Here is a 19407-nt window from a genome sequence, read left to right on the forward strand (position 1 = left end):
ATCTTCTCAACATTTCCCACTGCTGCTGCACAGGCTCATTTCAAAACAGTGCCAGACTCTTTTCAGTGGTGCCCAGCATCGGGATGAGGAGCAATGGCCATCAAATAAACCACAAGAAGTTCCACCTCAACATGGGGAAGAATTTCTTTACGTGGAGGGTGGCAGAGCTCTGGAACAGCTGCCCAGGGAGGGTGTGGAGTGTCCCTCTCTGGAGACATTCCAGACCCACCTGGATGTGCTGTGTGTCACTGCTCTGGGTGACCCTGCCTTGGCAGGGGGCTGGACTGGGTGATCTCCAGAGGTCACCCCAACCCTCTGCCTCTCCCCCTCAGCTTTTCCCAGCCAGTGCCTTTTGTGTGTTGAAACTGGTGACATCTGGGATGTGACCTGAGACCCCCTCAGCCTTCTGAGAGCTCCCAGCAGTTCACCTGGTCTGGCCTGAAAACAACATTTCAGATTTTAAACCCATTCCTCCACCTAGGTTCTTTCCTTTTTGGGTGGGTTTACTGATGTTCAGAAATACCAGTACACTTTTTGTTTTCTCTCATACAGGAGTCAGGAAAATCACCTTACCATCACTTTGCACAGTAATTTAATGGCCAAAGATTGACAAGAGGAGCCAGGCAAGGATATGCTTGGTGAAAAGCAGTGAGCTAGACAAGCACTGGGCAAAGCAGGTGATGCTCCTGAGGTAGACAGGATTGGCAAGTGGCTGGAAAATGGGTGGTGGTCACCTTATGCCCTAAATCAAAGCTCCACCACACAAACCAGAAGAAAAACAGGATCATCACTATACAAAGATACACCATATTCAGGTGGGTTTCTTCCTTTTCATAGGTAGGAATCGAAATAGCCAGTATTTAAATAATGCATGAATAGTAATAAGGTGTCACTTCTGTGGCAAGTCTCTTTTTGTCCTCAGTTGGGTAAAGAGAAAAAGGAAGAGACTATTGCTAAATACCTCTGTGTTCATAGGAACCCTTCCAGCTTTTGAGTTAACATCTAGTTACTCATTTGAGAGCACTTTGCCTTTGAAGCAGTTAAGAATGCTGAAATTAAATTTTGTTAGCTGGCAGAGCATTACACATTTATTGACTTCAGACTGTATGGTTATTTCTCTTTCCTGCACACTCCCAGCATTTGACTAGGGAAGCCTAATTTGCATAATGTACTGTTAATAAGCAATTGCAGAATGTGCAAACTACTGCTCTGCTCACCTCCTGTAGAGCTGACATGAGTGCACATCTTGATGATGCCTCTGTTTCTTCCTTGCACCAAGATTGGCTAAATTCTTTTATCTATGATAAGGTAATGTCTCTAATTATAAAAGTGCTCACTCCATCTGTCATGGCAAATTAATTCTAAGCAGACACTGAAGCTCAGAGTGACAAGGGAATTCATGTTGGGAATGCATAGGGAGGTGCTCCCTGCTAAACTCGATGACAATAATAACCAGACGTGTCTTTTGGCCTGGAAGGTGACGTGGCTCAGGGAACAGCTGTGACACAAACAGGAAGCAGTGACAAGACATCAGTGACAAGACATCAGAGCCACTCCCCAGGATGACCACTAATAATGATCATTAACTGCTCTTGCTTAGTTTCAGAGTTCTGAAGAAGGAAAAGGGTCTGAAGCAGCTCAGTTTTCTGGAGAAGCAGCTAAGAACTCTTTCTTTATAGAAGTTAAACTGCTCAGCATCCAGAAGTGGCAGACAGAATAAATGTCTTTACAACAGGATCATTTTACTTAAATGAGGGAGGCATCATTTAAAGTTTTCTATACCTAGAAACTGTCTTGTGAGGACATCTACAGCTTCTATATAATTAATGACAGGAAGAATTTATTTTGTAGTTTCTTGTCTTCTAGCTGAATTTGGATGTATTTCAATGTCAGATTAAAGCTAAGCTTCAGGAGGTCTGCTATCACCCTTACTTTCCTGTTCTTTTCCCTTTTCTGTCAGAGAACCAATATTCCTAAAGTCCTGCTGATCTGGTATACAAATTTCATTTGTCCAAAGTCCTGAGAGGGTAATTTGTGCTGATTACTTGCTCTGCCCTTGCTGCTGGCTGAGCTGGCAGCTGCCAGCACTGCCTGCCAGTCACCCTGGCAGGGACAGCAGAAACTGCCACAGCTGTGAGTGGCCCTGAGGAAGCTCCTGGTTTGAGTTTGACAGAAGCCCCACAGGGAGCCAGAGCTCCACTAAAACCCAAAGCCATTGCTACCAGAGCTACTTAAAAACAGAGGGAAGAAACAACAACACAGGGAAGGAAAAGGCTGCTGGAATCAAGATGTCAGAAGGTGCCTCCTGTGGGAGAGGACAGCCCTGGATGTCCTTTTATCCTGCCTTGCAGGTCCTCACTTTGATTTTAAGCTCCTCTTTTGGTTTTCAGCTCCTCTGCAGAGAGAAATGGCCAAAAAGCACTTTTAAGGCCAGTTATGCTCCTGTTTCTCCTTGGACTTTACTCTCTCTTAGGAGGGAGAGACTTTTGCAGTTCAGGGATTTTGCAGGGAAAATTCTGCTGTGCAGGCCTGTGAAACAACCTGAACACTTCCTTCCAGCATTGACCAAGCTCTGAAAAGACACAATGGACATTCAAAACTACAGGACTATTTGTTTACCTCTGTGTTACACTCAGTGTCCTGCTTCAAAGGGGTGATAAAAATACAGCAGGGTGCACACACAGCCTCTGATGTGGTAAAGGCAGCATGCTGCTTAATTCCCACTCAGTGCACTTGGGAATTCCTGCCCTGCAGGAGCTCACTGATCTCTGCCCCTGTCCTACCATGCATCCTTCTTCCAGGGGCAGTGGCTCTTGAGCCAGCTTTTCTCCACCCTGCCAGCAGTGGGGCTCTAGGGAGCTGCCTTTTCATCTTCTGCCATCAAAATTAACAGGACGAGTGGAGATAATTTGCCTGACTCACAGGTTGGTTTCGTCACTTCACACATTACTCAACCATTCCTGACAGAGTTGGTGACTCTGGGAGCGCCAGTCCTTGGCACTGAAGTCAGTTTGAGTTTTTCTCTGGGCTCAATTAGAGATGCAGGTGATCCTTCATTGCTTTTGGTAGGACAGACTTGAGCAGGATTATGTCTTTTGATAAGACTTCAAAGAACAGAAATCTGCAATGAATTAGTTTTTTCCCTTCTTAGAAGACAGTAATTTCCATCTTTCTCCTTATAAAAGTGTAATGCATGGCTGGTAACAGATATTAGCAAAGTGTCAACAGGAGCTGTCAGGAAAAAATGAAATGAGATCTGTTCCTCCTGACACTTAAATATAAACCAGATTGTTTTCAACAGCCTTTTTGGAGGAAAAGTGTGGGATTAGGGAATTGAAATAACATCCTAAGGGGAGTTCTTGTTTGGGAAGACACATTTCAGGTCTTTTTAATATTCTGCAATATCATCAGGCACACTTTCAATATTTTCTGAGATAATGGGAACAAACAGCGGACAAAGTGGAATTTAGTGTCACTAACTTCCATATACTGTTTTTTTTTCATCCAATTGAGAATTAAGCAAGATTCTGAAATGTCAAAATCCATTGAAGATGGGAACTTCTCTCCACACAGCTCTTTTTAAGCTCTTTACAGGCAAAATGAAATCTGCTTACTATGTGTGTATGCCAAGTAAAGATAGCTAAGTGCTCATAATTAAGTCAGAAGAACAAGCAAATGACCTTTCTAGCCACTCAGTTTACAACTGCCTCCTCCAAGTACAATTAACATTGCATATCCTGAAGGCAGGACAATTCAAAAACCTAAGTTTGTGTGAAAGCCATTCTTGAAATACAGATAATGCTTTTTTAGTCTCTTGGCTAAATATGACCTTTCATTTCCCTCCTGCAGATTATCCAAGGGAAAGTGTTCTGTTTTATTTACATCCTGCCTCCCATTTCTCTGACCTCACTGCTCAATTTGAAGTACAGGCTGCATTCCATGCTTCAGACATCTGGGAAAACTGTCAGGTTTTTCCTTTTACCTAAGGGGTCCCCCTTTCCACTAAAGTGCAGTGGGGACATACAGAGGTCCATTTGGTTCCATTTAGGAAATTGTTGCTGATATCTTTTCTCAAGACTTTGACAACAGTCAATGTTACTAGTGATACCAAGAAAGCAGTTGGCACTCATGAGAGAAAAAAAAAAAAATCTTATGGTCAGTATAAGAATAAAGCAGCACCAATATTACAATTTTCTCTGTTTTTCTCTGGAAGTGTTTTTTGTTGTTTTTTTTTTTTTTTTTTTTTTACATTAAATAAAACCCCAAGCCTAAGCTTCTTTATTCAGGCAGAGATAGTAATGACATAAAGCTCAAGCAGCCCAATCCTTTTGTCTATACCCCCTGAAGTCCTAATCTGATAATTCAGAATTGATTCAATAGACAATAATGAAATGATTGAGGCAGATGGGATTAATTTGCTGTCTCCTCATTCCTGTCAGCTCGAATACCTTCAAACATCCCCTTATTCATGACTTGCAAGACAATTGCTTTAGTGCAAGCTCTGTTCTGGTCTCCTTTCTATTTTACCATGGTTCTGGTATTTGATTTCTGCTACAATATGCCTCAGTGCTCCCTCCTCGTCTAACTACCTTTCAGTGATCAAGTCTGCAAGCAAGGAGAAAGGAAATCTGCCAGCAGCCTACCTGCCTAATTCACTCTGTTTACTCCTCAGCAATTGCTTCTCTAGCCATATCTTGTATTCCACCCAGATCTCCAGGAAATCTAAAAGTAGAAATAAGGGCAAAATAACAAGAAAAACGATCCCATTTCCTGCAGGAAACAGAATTAAATTCTTCAAGATAAGTTCCTCAAAATAGATTTGCATTTTTTAACAGACGATGGTCTACTTGATGTTTCACAGATTCCATCTGTAATAATACAGCTTGGTTGTGTTTTGGCTTTGGTTGTGTTGTTGTTGTTTGGTTGGTTTTGCTTTAAATTCTTCATTCTCAGAACATTCTTGTTCATTTTTCTGTGAGCAGGTGGCTGTAGGTGTGAGAGCTGCTCCAGGGAACCTGCTACAGGAGCCATGGATCCCAGGCCACAAGCAGCAGCTCTGCCCAGGGCTGCCTTCAGCAGATCCCCAAAATCATCACTGCTGCTACAGCCACTTCTTAAACAGATCCTTCCTTAGACAGCATGAGGTGGTTTAACCATCCCACTCTCCAGCCCTCTGGAAAGCCTTGGGAAGAGTCAGAGCAGGCAGAGTCCAATAGACAACTCACAGGTTTCAGATAAATGCTGTTATTTCTAATTGTCTCCTCCAGGCTGACCAGTATCTATGTAAGCATTTTTTAATACAGTTTTACTGCCCCTCCCTGCCCGTGTTCCACATGTTACAGGGTGTTTTCTTTGTAAGTCATCTTTAGTACTCGGGTACTGCCCTGCTCTGCCTGGGGAAAAGCCTGTGCTGGCCCAGTGCTCGTCTGCTGGTGTCTTCCTAAAGCTACCAGCTGGTGATTCCTGGATTTCTGGCAAGATACATGCAATGAAAGTACCAGTGTGGAAATTCTGTGGTCACGTCAGTGTGGCACTGAGCCAGCACTGTTTTCTCAACAGGCAGGACATAATGTGCTAACTCAGCTCGACAGGTTCCAGCCCCTCCAAGTGCCCATCTACTCCCAAACATACAGGCACAGCCTTCAAAGCCTCTCTTTTTTTGGCTCCTTTGGATATTTTTTTTCCGTCTGCCAAAGCTCGATGGCAGGTTATATCTGGATTGCACCCAGTGCTGATGTCAATTCCTTATACAATATTCCAGCTGCTCTGTTGGGAAGACAAAGCATGTAAAACTAATAAAGGCAACCAAAAACTATTATTATATCAGTTCTCAGAATCCTGCTACTTGTCAGGAATAAGTCTAAGTAAATATCAATTTTTCGATAGTCAAATAATATTTAACAACCCATTATTATGTAAATAAGTTATGATTTTTTTTTATTCCCTTAAGACAAAGCGATCACTCCATGGCCAAACAGATTAATCTTTTCCAACTGTGAAATTATGAATCAAAAAAGATTTTTTAAATGCAATTTACTGGAAAGAAAATAAATATTTTTATCAGCTAAGGGATGCAATAGTTGGCATCCAGACCTCTGCTGAGTCACCTATTCAGTGAAGGAAAGACAACACTGACATCCATTGACTTCAAAGTATTTTGCTTTGTCTGGACTTGAGGAGCTAAGAGCACCACTTGTGAAAGTAAAATTTAACTGTCAACTGGGAAATTAGATTATCTCTTCTGAGAGAATCACCATCACAAGCACATGAAAGCATCTGCCAACTCATACATCTTTACTTCTGTTAGCTTTTGCAGACAAGAACTCATCCTTTTCTATTTCCTCTGCTACGAACATTGCCAGGGCTTAAAAAGCCAAACCACTGCCACACTTTCTACCCAATACAACAACTTCCTGGACCAAACCCTTCATTTGTGTTTCCTTCTGGAAAGCAACTTGCAAAGCGTGATTTCTGTTTGTTTTTTTCTGTGAGGCTCTAGATTACACATGTTATTTTAAACCTTGTGGGTGTGTGTTCTGTTTTATTAACCATGTAGATCTCCTTTTATCTCTGCCCGACCTCTGGCCCCTCTGTGAGGTTGTTGTGCAACCAGCAGCACGAGCTCCTGCTGCTGCTTCTCTCTATATTCCTATTTATTTCATGGCTTCTGGGAATTGGAGCTGCTGGTGACCCACGCTGGCATAGCAGAGACAGCAGCTGTGCCAAGTGTGGCAGCCAGCAGGTTTCAGTGATGCCAAGGGAATGGATTACAGGAAACATTTATTTGAATGGGAGATGCAGTTTCTACTTTAAGTATGAAAAATATCAGGGTTTTCTGGGGCTCTTTGGCTCGTGCTTTTTGCAAGCTGCTTGTAACAGAATAGTAAGATAATCAAGCAAGGTTAAATTCTTTAAGGAATGTAAAAAGGGCCAAGGCAACAGTAATTTTTTTAAAAATGAGGATTTGACATGATGAAGAATAGTTGTGATAATTTGGGATGGCAAACCATGTATACAGATGCACTGTGATGGGTCTGACCTTTTCTGCTGTAAGAAGACAAATCTTTTTTCTTGTGTGTGTGTCTGTGCACCAGTCTGAATAGACAGTGCCTGGGTTCCTTCTGGTGCTGGTGCGGAAGGGCAGCCACATGATTCATGCAAATTATCTCCTCAGAATGTAAGACTGGTGATAATCAAGAGCAGTGCATTAACTTTCCAAGTAGGACATATGTAGCATTTGGAATTATTTCTTTTTTAAATCTCTGATACATTACTTACAAATCTCAGCAAGAAAGATGGAATCAACATTTGCCATCAACAAGCTTTAAAGCAGCAGATTTTACAGCACCCACCTGCGTTTGCAATGGTTCAGGTAACACTCTGAGACCCTGATTCTGCAAATGTGAAAATAAGGGTGAAGGGTTCCTTTACTGCCTGGGAAAAGGTGAAGGAAAGATGCCCTGGGATCATGAAGGAAAGCTGAGCACGTGGCTAAGTGTTCGACATGTGGGGCCTAAGGAACACACTGGGAGTCAGAGTTTCTTTTCTTGGTATTCCCGGCACAGGCAGTGCAAGGTGACAGGAAAAGAAGAACAACATCAGACACTTCAGTGAGCACCTTAAGGGAGTCACTTGTCAGACATGTGGTGCTCTACAAGGGACAGACTTACACAGATAAACCTTTATGAGGTAACTTCAGCAGCTCTTCAGTCATGGATGAAGGAAATAGCACAGGGTTTTTTGCTCTGGTGAGGTGGCCATGATGAAGAAATACACCTACAGCAGGAAGTATGCATTTATATAAATAAATTGATCTTTCTTATAGGGTTTCTGAAACACTGTAGGATCAGGAAATCAAGAGACAACTGAAGTAAATGCATTCTTTCTTCTTTAATGAAGTCCTGCTGAATGTTTCCCTCGGCTTTCAGATGATCTGTGAATGTTTGGCACCAGAAATACCTTTGTGTGTATCTGACAGTGCTGCAGGGAAGCACCTGTGCACACCTGCCCAGGCTGGGGGCTGCCTGCCTGGGGATCCCACTGGCAGTGCTGGGCGGTGCAGATGGGTCCAGCCACCACTCTGGAGCACGTGGAGTGGAAGAGGCTGCCGGGGTGACAGATGGGGACAGCAGGTACAAGGGAGCATCTTCTCCCTCTCCGGCAGGACAGGGGTGAGCTGGTGCCCTGCCAGAGGCCAGGGGCAGCAGTTCACAATCACAGAATGGTCAGGCTGGAAGGGACCACAGTGAGTCACAGGTCCAACCTCCCTGGAGGATGTGGCACAGGAATGTGTCCAGATGGCTCTGGAATATCTCCAGTAAGGGAGAGTCCACAGCCTCCCTGGACAATCTGTCCCAGTGCTCGGTCACCGTTCAGGTGGAACTTCCTGGGCATCAGTTCCTGCCCATTCCTCTTGTCCTGTTGCTCAGCATCAACAAAACAGAGCCTGAATCCATCCTCTTGGCACACTTCTTTACCTATTTATACACATTAATGAGGTCTCCTCACAGTTGTCTCCTTATAGGCTGAACAATCCCTGGTCCCACAGCCTTTCCTCAACACAGAGATACTCCAGTCCCTTCATCTTCCAGGCTGACCCACAGCCTTTCCTTATCACAGAGATGCTCCAGTCCCTTCATCTTGGAGGCTGAACAGCCCCAGCTCCCACAGCCTTTCCTTATCACAGAGATGCTCCAGTCCCTTCATCTTCGTCGCCTCCGCTAGACCCGCTACAGGAGCTCCTCACCTCTCTTGTCTTTAAGAGCCCAGACCTGCACACAGCACCCCAGAGGCGCCTCACCTGGTCTAAACAGAGCAGCAGGATCACCCCCCTGACCCGCTGGCACCGCTCTTCCTAAAGCCAAGGGTTCCCTCCGCAGGCTCCTCCTCCGCGGCGGGGAGGGGCCGAGGCCGCCGGGTCCCGCCGCGCAGCTCCGGCGGCGGGCGGCGATCCGCAGCCGCGCCCGGCCCGGCCGCTCGGCTCGGCAGGCTGGCAGCAAGGCGAGAGGGAAGCAGGAGGCAGCAGCGGCGCCGGGAGCAGCAGCCCGGGGTAGGCTGTGCGGGCGGGGGCGGCCGCGCACCTGCCGAGCCCGCGGCGGGGGCGGAGCGGGGGCGGCTCCTCGGCCGCGGGGCCGCTCGGGAGCGCCGGCCGGGCCGGGCCGGCCCGGGGAGCGGCGGCCGCGGGGTCGGCCCCCGGCGCTCCGCCACCTTTTGTCTCCTTTTCTCCCGTTTATTTTTCCCCGGAGCCCCCGTCCTGCTGGACGGGGAGGGTCGTTTGGGAGGCGCTGCTCGGTTCCGGGGGTGGCACCGCGGGTTGGTGCCGCGGGGCTGCCGGTGGGACCCGAGACAGAGCCCAGCCCTGCCCTGCCCGACACCTGCCCTGCCGGTGGGTCCCGGGGGAAGGCGGTGTCTGTCCCTTCCCCGGCTCGGCTCCCGCTGCCCTTGACCTTTGGGATGGCCGGAGCCGCCCTGTCGGTCCTGCGAGTCCCAGGGCGCCGGGTGCTCACAGCGGCTGTGCTCCTCTGTGGCTAAGCCACGGTGAACCCTTTCCCCGCCTTGTATTAAAAAGAAGGAACGCGGCTATTTGAGGCGCCGGAGTGATGGATTTGGCAGGTTGTGGCTCAGGTGGAGAGCTGCCGGGTATTAAGCACAATTTGCATTTGATGCGCGTGTGTGCGAAGGCGTTCTGAGCCCTCAGGGACACGGCGGGGAGGGTTTGGTTACCCGGTGTCTGCAGACACAGAATTCATCTCAGCCCCGGGGGAGCTGCTCTGTGGCCGGGCAGGACCTTCCCTCTGCCTGTCGAGCGCAGCTGATCCCGGCTTTGCCGTGTTTGCAGGGGGAAAAAGCCGCTCCCCAGTCAGTGCTTTCCTGAAATAGGGAGGAAGGTATGCTTCAGCCACTGCAGCGAAGGAGCACTACCAAGTTTGGAAGGTAAATATGGTTTCAAAGTAAATACGACAACATGGCTTTGTACGTTGTAGTACAGCAAAGGAGGAAGTGGAGGGGTTGGTTTCACTGTCGGCAGAAATAGTTGCTGAAAATGAAAGAATGTAAATCAAATTTGAGCGATTGAATGGAACACTGTCCTTGGGCTTCATCAGTAAAACTGAAATATAAAAAATTGTATTGATAAACTATTGGCTATGTGTTGTAGCCTACTAGTGTGATTTCTGAAGTATAGCTTGGTTTTTAAAATCTGCTGTAATCTACAGTAAAAGGTGAAATTTACAACCTTCTATCACATAGAACAGAGGCTAGACAGTGTTAAAGGAATAAAGTAGGGATTTATTAAAAAGGCCTTCAAAGGATACACCTTGGGCAGTACAAGAGCCTGGCCAAGGCTACATCCAAGACGGAGGACAGGTCACAGCTTTTAACACTTTTATAAGTTTTGGTCCATTTCCATATTGGGGTTAATTGTCTAATTACAGCTTCAGGTTATGAAGTCCCATTCTCCCACATTGCTCTCCTCAATTTGCCATTGTTTATACTTTTTGGGCCTGAAGCTGCAATGGTTCTTGGGCTGGAAAAGGATTTTTTTTGTCTCAGAACACTTGCTAACACTTTACATGAAGTTCAGAGTTCTATGCTAATGCAGTACAGAATCTGGAAAATATGAAAGCTAAAATTTAAGGCATCATCTGGAGGATATTTTTTTATGTTTATTAAAATGCACATGAGTGTCAGAGGAACATAGGAATATGTGGAGACAGAAACAAGTTATTGAGATGTAAATGAGAACTGAGGTGTCTCTGCCTGCAGCACCTAAAATGAAATCAACCCCTGTCAAATAGAGTTAGGCTGCAGTTCTCTGTGCTGCTGATAGCCCAGTCATGTTTGCTGGGAATGACTGGGATCCTTGTGATGGGATTTATCCTAAGGATACACTGCTGGGAGGTGGTGTGAGTATGATCTGTGCAGCAGGTGCACAGATGTGCAGCCTGGCGTGACCACTGAGCACTGAAACCTTTTGTAAGATCGGTGAAGTCTTTTCCTGCTTGCACTAGAGCTGTTAAATAGTAACCTGCTAAACAATTGCTTTGCTATAATGATAATTGCTCTGGCCTGTTCTAAGAGAACTGTTTAAGGAAGTATTTGACCTCAGGTGTTTGTTCTTTACTGGCTTCTCAGGTTTTTTTTCCACTTATTATTTCTGTCAGCTCACTTGGTGTGGTTGGTGAAATCATTTTGGTGTTTGGAGGGAACTGTGAGAGAGGAGAAATGGGGTTTGGGATCACCCTGAAATGAATCTGTTACTGCTGGAGGACAAATTCACTCCTGTGAGCTACTTGTGCCAACCTCTTTTTCTCCTTACCTTTTTTTCCTCCCACTTGGAGCTATCTGCGTCTCATTTCAACCAAACACAGATTACTGATGAGAAATAGTTGTTTTGAAATTGGAATTTTGAAATCTGACCTAACTAGCCAGCTGTGACTGTAGGGGGCAATCCCAGTTTTTAGTCCTTGTCTTTATGCCCCTGCTGCCTTGGATTTATTCTGTGGCCATGGAATGAGTTAATATTCTCTATTGGGTCAGCTGTATTTCAGGGCAGGATTTCTGATGGATCAGGCACCTGAACCATGGCTGTAGGACTACAAGGTCTGACACAAGGGAGGCAGGGATCTTTATCTGGAGTTGGGAGAAGGGAGGAGGGGGTAGAGTTGCACTTTCCCTAACCTCAGCAACCTCAGAGAGGAGATAGGAAACTCGTGTTGGGCAGGAATGATTATAGGGTTTGATTAATTGCACAATCTGATTCAGGGCCAGGGAGGGGGTGGAACATGCCAAACGAGATTAGCAAGTCAATTCACTTTAGGGTAGGAAGATGGCAAGCTGAACCAGGATACTGTAGGAAAAAATAGAGGTATGACAAAAATGTGTTAGCATTGAGAAGCAGATCCTTGATCTTTTGGTGGGATACTCAGTTATGTAAAGAGGGAGTCGTGTTCCTCTATTCCTGGGGAGAAAGCCTGTGTAGGTGGTGAAGCTGTCAAGTTGCCAGCTTGGACCTGGCAGATCCTGTTTGTTGTCACTTACCTGGCTGAAGACAAGCAGCTTTGATTTCTGTAATAAGATGGGGCAGTGAAGATGAGAGAGTCTCACACCTTCACCTGCCCTGTGGCAGCCCCTGAAATTCCCAGGTGAACACCAGCCGTGGCTTTGGCAGTTCTGCTTTCTTGCTTTGGCTCAGCTCCCGTTATTTACCAAGAGAGCTCATCCTGAATCCTACCAGCATCCCACCAGGAGCATGGCAGTGGCTTGTGCTGGCATTGAAGAGGGCTGCCAGGAGGGTTGTGGGGTCCTGGAGTGTCCCTGGCATCCTGCTGGGTTTGCGCGCCTGAGTTGTGGTCACACCTTCTGCCTACGGCTCCTTTTGCCACCTGACTTGGCTGCTGCCAGGTAACAGTGCAGCCAGCTCCTGTGGCAGCAGCTGGAATAAACTGGGTTGTTATTTTTTTTTTTATTGTCAAAGGGCTTCAGCCCACGTTGGAACAAACAGGAGGAACTTTGTGAGAATTTAAACCACACCGCTGCAATCTCGCTCTTCTCTGTATTCTGAGGACACACGTGGTCCTGCCTTCTCCCTTGTGCTGCTGTAGGGAGCTCAAGTGGGGGAAAAACTTGGTTTTTCCTTTTCCAAGTCTTTCTGACGATGTGGAGCTTTGTGCTGATGCTGTGTCAGGAAATGGAAGAGGGAGTGCTGGTCAAGCTTTGCTGGCAGCATTGTTTAGCAGCACCCACTCTCAAGCTGGAGGAGTCTCTCATTCCAGGCTGGAAACACTACAGCCGTTTCTGAGCAAATTGCAAGCTCATGAATGTTTCTGATGTGCTCAAACAGATCTTTGTGAGCTGGGGAGTTGCCTGTTTGTAGTCATTCTGGGACAAAAGCTGAGTGTTCTGATATAAGCTGGCTTTGGATCAAGTTCTGAGTGCATCTTTCCTTTGTGTCTCCGCTGCTTTGTACCCTGCCCAGCTCTCAAAATAAATTATAAATTATAAAAAATCGGAGATGGCTGCAATTTATATAGGCTTAAAATTCTCCACTGCATTTTTGGTGTGAATTGCTTACCTCTGAAACGGATAATTGCCGATTCAAATGTCATGATTAGAAAATATCCCAATAACTCAACCAGACTATTTACTTATCAGCTTCTCTTATTTGAAGATCAGCAGTAAACAAAGGCAGAGTGAAGAATTTGCCACGCCGTGACAGAAGGTAAAAGAAGGGAAAAAACCTGCAAGGAGATCAGCCCAGCAGCAGATATTCCACACTTGTGGAATCCAACGGCTTTGGGGGATCTTTGTTACACTTCCAGAAGAACAAATAACGCTGCCACACGTCCACAATTGTGTCCCCTGAAGTCTGGTAGCAGCTGTAGTGTAGATGGCTCAGCTTCCTCCTGGGATCCGTTTCATCACTTCATTCTCACGAGATCAGTGGTAAGTCTGGAAGTGGTGCTGGTGATCCTTGCTGTGGACAGTGTGAGTTTGTATCTGCTGCCTTGCTCAGAATTTTTGCTTTTTCATTGCTTAAGACATACAGGAAGAACATACAGTCAGTTGTATGATAAATAAATATTGCTGACATTTATCAAGTGCGATACTTTGCTGGGAAACCCAGAAAAACCCTTACTAGTCAAGCGTGCTAGAAAATAAAGCCTTTTGTCCTTTTCTGTGCAAGGTATGTATTTGAAAGAATAAATTGCATTTTCAAGATCCTAGGTGGGAGGAGTGCCCAAGATTAGCTTTCTTTTCTTAGCCAGAGTGTATTTTCTCCCCGATAATTTGATATGTGATACAGACTTGTAGAATTACAGTTTTAGTTCTTGCTATTGCAATATTAAAAAAAAATGAAAACCAGCAAAGCCCCCCAGCAAAATCAAACAAAAATCAAATCCTCCTTGCATTAGGAAAACTAATCTTGGAAGTTTTATGGCATCAGTTCATGTGGTTCCTGAGATAGAATACTGACTCAATTGTGTGTGAATACCAAAAAAAAAATAACAATTGAAAGACGGAGCACTTTCCATCTGAGCCATTTTATGACATTTTCACTAGCTGAGCAGCAGGAACAAAGTAATTGCAGTTTTATCCCTTGTGAAGATTTCTTCAGTCATGAGGGTGAATAACTCTTCTCGTGGGATGACTTTCTTTCCTGTGAATATGCCAGAATTATAAAACGAGACCCTGGTTATGTAAAAGTTCATAAGGCAAAACATTCTTGAAAAAGGTTAATTAAAAATCAGGGACTGTAGTAGGCAGTGTGACATCAGATATTTATATGTACATATGTACTTACATTTACAGATGTTAATTTTAAGAACAAGGCTAGAAGGAGCCAGGAGACACACTTTGGGTACTTCTAAAAACACAAATCCACAAAATGCTCTCCTTAAACAACTGAAACCACAGATAGGGAATAGAATAGATCAGATTATTATCTTTGTTTAATGCTTGCACTGACAGTGAAATTAAGATGCCTTTTTAATTCAGCTGAACTGTAGAGAAAGACCCAAGGATCCCAGTGAGGCACAAAGGAGAATTCCTTCCCAATCCCAAAGCTGCTCAATTCTGTTCATGTGCTGCAGTGTCAGTCCCATTGTCCATCTCTGGAAATGACTGATTTCTATTGTTAGAGGAAGGCAAAAGTAAAGTAAAATCCTGAAAGCAGTAAGAAAAGAAGGAATTCTCCAAGCTGTTAATTAAGAGAGCCATCACTTATGTCCCAGCAATGCCACCAAACCCAGCGAGACAGGGAGGTGTGCAATCTGACTCTCAGCGTGTTGAGCTGATGTTTAATAATTTTGAGCTGACATTTAATAGCCCCCAAAGGAGGGCTGCACACCAGGCAGGTCAGCTCTGTGGGCTCAGGGCACTGCCACGTTGTCCTGCCTGTTCCCATGTGCCACCAGGCTCCTCCAGAGGCCACATCAGAGCAGATGGGAAGCAGCATAACTGGAAGGGTGGTTCTTCAGGCTGCTGGAGAACTCAAAAAGTTTGTCTTCCACTATTCCAATATTATCAATGACTTGTGTGATGGTTTTATGTGACTTAGTGCTAAAAGAAAATCTAAATAAAATAATTTTCAATTTTTTTTCTTTCCTGTCGTAGGTATAGAGCTTTCATTTTCTCTCTCACTTTCCTGCTGTATGCCAGCTTCCATCTATCAAGGAAACCTATCAGTATAGTGAAGGTAAGAGAGGTGTTGTCCTTGTTTAAACATCCTCCTGCTCCTGTCAGACACGGATGTTGTTGTCTTTTTCAGTATTTCCTGTTATGAAAGGCAGGGTTAACCTTTAACTTGAATTGCCTTCAAGATGGGAGACTGATAAAGCTGGCACACAGTGATATTTGCTTGATAAACTTAAGTGAGACCACACCTAGAATATTGCCTGTAAGTCTGGGTTTTGGGCTGGAAGCAGCTGTGCCTACACTTAATTCATGTGAATGAATCTAATTAGAGATATTTGAGAACTTTGCATTCTTATGGTTGAGAAAAGTTGATGAGTTAAACATTCCACTGGCATTTGCAAGAGTGTTCCCAGTACTGTTCAGCATCATGGTCATCATTTTCTGTACCCTTGTGGCTGTTCCCAGTGGAGCTGATGACACAAATTCTCTAATTCTGGGTTTGTAACTTTAATCTTCAGTGTTTATAACTTGCCAAACACAAACCAAATCCCCCAGTGCTGCATTGCATAAAACTGGGCAGTAACAGTGGGCAAAGTACTTGATGTTACTGCAGAACTTCAAAGATTTTCACTGTCAGAAACACCAGTTTCTGACAGAATGTTTTTTTTTAACCATGGAATGGTGGCTTCACCCAGCAAAATACCAAGCAATTAATAAGGGCCAACAATTTTGCTGATTTTGGTAGGTTTGACAGGTACATATAAATCCAGATTTGTTAAATTTCTTGCTGTAGGAGAGTTATCAGTCCCCAGTTTGCAAGTGAATTTTCCATTTTCAAATGTCCTTTCTGTTTCAGGGAGAGCTGCATAAGCATTGTGCAAGTCAAGTTGAACTTGACTCCTACAAAGAATATGCTGCCCAGATCCAGCCTGTCAAAAAGCCATTTAATGCCTCTCAGTGTGGATGGGAGCCATTTGGTAAGGCTTGGCTTTTTTTGGTTTTGTATCTTTCTTTCCTAATAATGAGCTGATATTAATAATTAGATTATTAATTATTATGTATTCATAATTAGCTATTTCTTCACATATGAGGAAGGTGCATGGAAGGGGTGTTTTGTTTTCCATGTCCTCACTGATTTCTCTTAATAATGAGCTGTTATTCATAATTAGATTATTATTATATATTCATAATTAGCTATTTCTTCACATGTCAGGGATGTGCATGGAAGGGGTGTTTTGTTTTCATGTCCTCACTGACTTCTCCACAGAAAGTGAAGTTGTGACTTACCTTATGATTTTTTGCTACTTAAAGTCCCTTAAACAAGTGATATTATTTTACTTGTTATATCTAAGAGATGGTTTCAGTAGATCAGTTTTCAGTCAGAAAATGGGTTTTGTCTTTAGCAGGTCTGCTTAGGAAAAAAGGGTGAAGAATAAAATCAGTCATTATCATTTTCTGCTTGTTTAATTCAAGCAATCTTTTAAGTGAAATTACTTGGTGCTTATCTAAATTAGAACTTTGCAGAGTCCTTATCTGCCTGAAGGAATATATTTCTCTCCATTTTAATGAAGAAAAAGGGGAGACTTCATTGCAGGAGAGACTTGACAACTTACTGGATAGTTTATGAACCTGGCCTTTCACTTGAATAGAAAAAAAATATGCCTACTGGACAATTTAATTTTAATTTAATTGTATTTGACTTTAAATGAGACTTTGAATCATTCCTTGACACTTTTAATGCTACCAGAAACATCAGTGAAACAGATTATCCCATTCTGTGGATGTGCCAGTCCACCCCAGTCTGTGTAGCCATACATTCTAATTAGTCTTTAATTAGCAATTTTAAAAAAAGTCCTGCTCTCTTCAAAGATAATTAAAGCTCGGAGCTCTGGGGTTTCTGTGGACAAAATCCAGTGTATTAAGTCCTGCTTCAGGGTCTACTGAAAAAATTCAGTCCCCCAGGTGGGATGCACTTAAACCTGGGGAGTGTTTCTTGTCTTTTGACCAAGGGGAGATTGAGTTTGTCTGAAATATTGATTGACTTTTTTTAATGGAGACTTCTCAGCCTAAATGTCCTCCTTTTTCCATGGCCATTATTGCCAAGCTGCCCCTTTGGAATGGCATTGAGACTTGTTCTTTCAGGTATTTTTCTGGCACAGCTGGGAGTTTTGATAGAAAACCACTGGAGGAAGGAATTTGCTTTAATATCTGCGACTTCTTGCTCAGAGCCAATAGCAATTGTGGCAATTTATTGCAAAATAAATGCACAAACTGTCTGGGTATGAGCTCAGGTCCCTTGAGAGCTGACTTGGTGTTTCCATCAGGGTGGAGCCCCTTTGCTCCCTCTGTCCTGTCTGCAGTTCCCATTTAGGTGTGATTGTGGTTGTTTGCTCTGCAGGGCAGAGCTGTGGGGTTTTTTTAAGCAGAACTTCTCTGTGCTTTGTGAATAGTTGGAAAATGAAATGCAAAAGGCTTTACCCATTTTTAAAAAAATAACTTAATATTTTAAATATTTAAATAACTTAATATGTTTAAAAATATAAGGTTGATTGTTTAAAAGCCTCTATGATGATGGATTTTTTTTAGACATTTTGACTTTTAGGACCTCATACTTTTGCAACTCATCTTACCACTTTAATCAAGTCTGTTAAATTGGATTATGGATTTTCTGTTGCCTGAGGCCTTTTAAGAAAAGGGCATCTTGCTAATAACTAATGAAAACAAAAAAGAACTTGTTAATAACTGATTGAAAACAGTCAAAATGCTGTTTTAAATAAGGTAGAGTTTAGGATGGGCCTACCAGTATTTTCCTAATATGTTAGAGGCAGAAGGGTTTTTTTTTTTTTTTGTTAAATAAAATATTGACAGAATGATTACTGAAGTCTAAATGTGCCTATTGGAAATTGAATGTCATTGCACACTCACTGACATTTTTCTCGTTATATGTAAAAATGGTTGGGAAATAATTAGTACAGTTAAAGTGATGATTTGTTTTGAAAATTATTCTTAGATAAGAGCAACTACAAACAGCTACTGGGAGCGCTGGATTACTCGTTTTTGTGTGCATATGCAGTTGGGATGTATTTAAGGTAAAACCTCACTCTCTTTGCTGTTTATTTATGGGGTTGTTTGACTTCTGTGATACTGATACTGCAGAGGTTCTGATGGAGAGTGAGAAATTGATTGCTGATGGGAAAAAAAAAACTAGCATGATTCTGAGCCCCAGTGGTATCAATCTCTGATACACTGAAAACTTTTTACCTGCACCAATCCTGACTGCCTTGTGCAGGAATATTTTCCAGGTTGAAGTCTAGCCTTTCTTTTTTTTTCATCTGGAATGTAAATTAATCAGTCAATGAATCTCCAGTCTCCAAATTGCACTGATTGGGTCAAAATTATTGTCCTGGCTTTCTTCAGTCAAAGAATGGGAGCAGACACCTCCTAAAAATACTACCAAACCCATCCTGAAGTGTGCAGTCTTAGCTGCTCTTTGGAGATGATGTTTTTCATTGACTAAAGCCAGAACCTTCATGACTTGAATTGTTAGCAAGGGAGACAAGTCTGACTTTCAGTGGCTGGAGACGCATAATTTGGAAAATGACTCTGTAAGTAAATGACTTTGAACATGCTCCAGATGAGTATCTCCCTGAAAGATGCTTGTGCAGATGTCAGAACTTAGCAATTAATGAACTTGAAGTGTTTTGTTAAGGTTTTTTTCCTCCTGTCACGTGCTAAAAATGGCTCTTTTGCTGCTGTGAAGGCAAGCAGCAGTTACCAGTAGAGTTTCTCCTCAACCAGAATTAAACAACACAAAATACCCTTCATTTGTAAAGGCTTTTGGGGTGTGATCTCATTTTTAATGATGGCTTTTCTCTCTGTTTCCTCCCCTGTTCCAAGTGGACTCATCGGAGAGCGGCTGCCCATCCGCTACTATCTGACAGGGGGGATGCTCGCCAGTGGACTCTTCACTGCAATGTTTGGATTGGGTTATTTCTATAATGTGCATAATCTCTGGTTTTACATCATGGCCCAGGTAGGCACAGTGTTCATTTAGACACTCAAGAGTTCCTCCCATGGTGCTGTTTAGGGTAATACTGGGGGTTTTTCACTTGCACACAGTGATGAGTTGTTGGGTGGGAGGATGTAAATGCTGGAATATCTTGTTGATGACAGGCAGAAGTGATAGAGTGGGTACCCCCAGGCTTGATTTTTGAAAAATGGTGGGTTTGTGGTTTTTTTAGTGGAAGAAATCTTTGAAAGCAAATTAATGTG

At 43.7% G+C, this 19407-nt stretch overlaps 1 protein-coding gene and 1 long non-coding RNA gene across 7 annotated transcripts in view; one reads left to right on the forward strand and one right to left on the reverse strand.

Moving 5' to 3' along the window:
• Positions 1-7870: 7870 nt before the first annotated feature.
• Positions 7871-8887, reverse strand: LOC128784305 (uncharacterized). The gene is made up of 2 exons (XR_008429429.1): positions 8801-8887; positions 7871-8477 (listed from the first exon to the last, which is right to left on the reverse strand). It is a non-coding gene; the product is annotated as an uncharacterized LOC128784305 (long non-coding RNA).
• Positions 8888-8969: 82 nt separating this feature from the next.
• The window catches only part of SLC37A1 (solute carrier family 37 member 1), a 35715-nt gene continuing 25277 nt past the window's right edge, over positions 8970-19407 (forward strand). The window contains exons 1-8 of one of the 6 annotated variants that reach the window (XM_053935786.1): positions 9149-9385; positions 9839-9933; positions 13169-13219; positions 13320-13443; positions 15115-15196; positions 15992-16112; positions 18146-18224; positions 19033-19168. In XM_053935786.1, coding sequence (XP_053791761.1) covers positions 13388-13443; positions 15115-15196; positions 15992-16112; positions 18146-18224; positions 19033-19168 — 474 coding nt within the window. In that variant the 5' untranslated portion in view covers positions 9149-9385; positions 9839-9933; positions 13169-13219; positions 13320-13387. Of the gene's footprint in view, positions 9050-9148; positions 9386-9838; positions 9934-13152; positions 13444-15114; positions 15197-15991; positions 16113-18145; positions 18225-19032; positions 19169-19407 lie in introns of those variants that run through there. The other 5 variants (XM_053935787.1, XM_053935782.1, XM_053935785.1 and 2 more) reach the window with 5 other exon arrangements.

This window comes from Vidua chalybeata, chromosome 2 (genome assembly GCF_026979565.1).
Source record: "Vidua chalybeata isolate OUT-0048 chromosome 2, bVidCha1 merged haplotype, whole genome shotgun sequence".
NCBI lineage: Eukaryota > Metazoa > Chordata > Aves > Passeriformes > Viduidae > Vidua > Vidua chalybeata.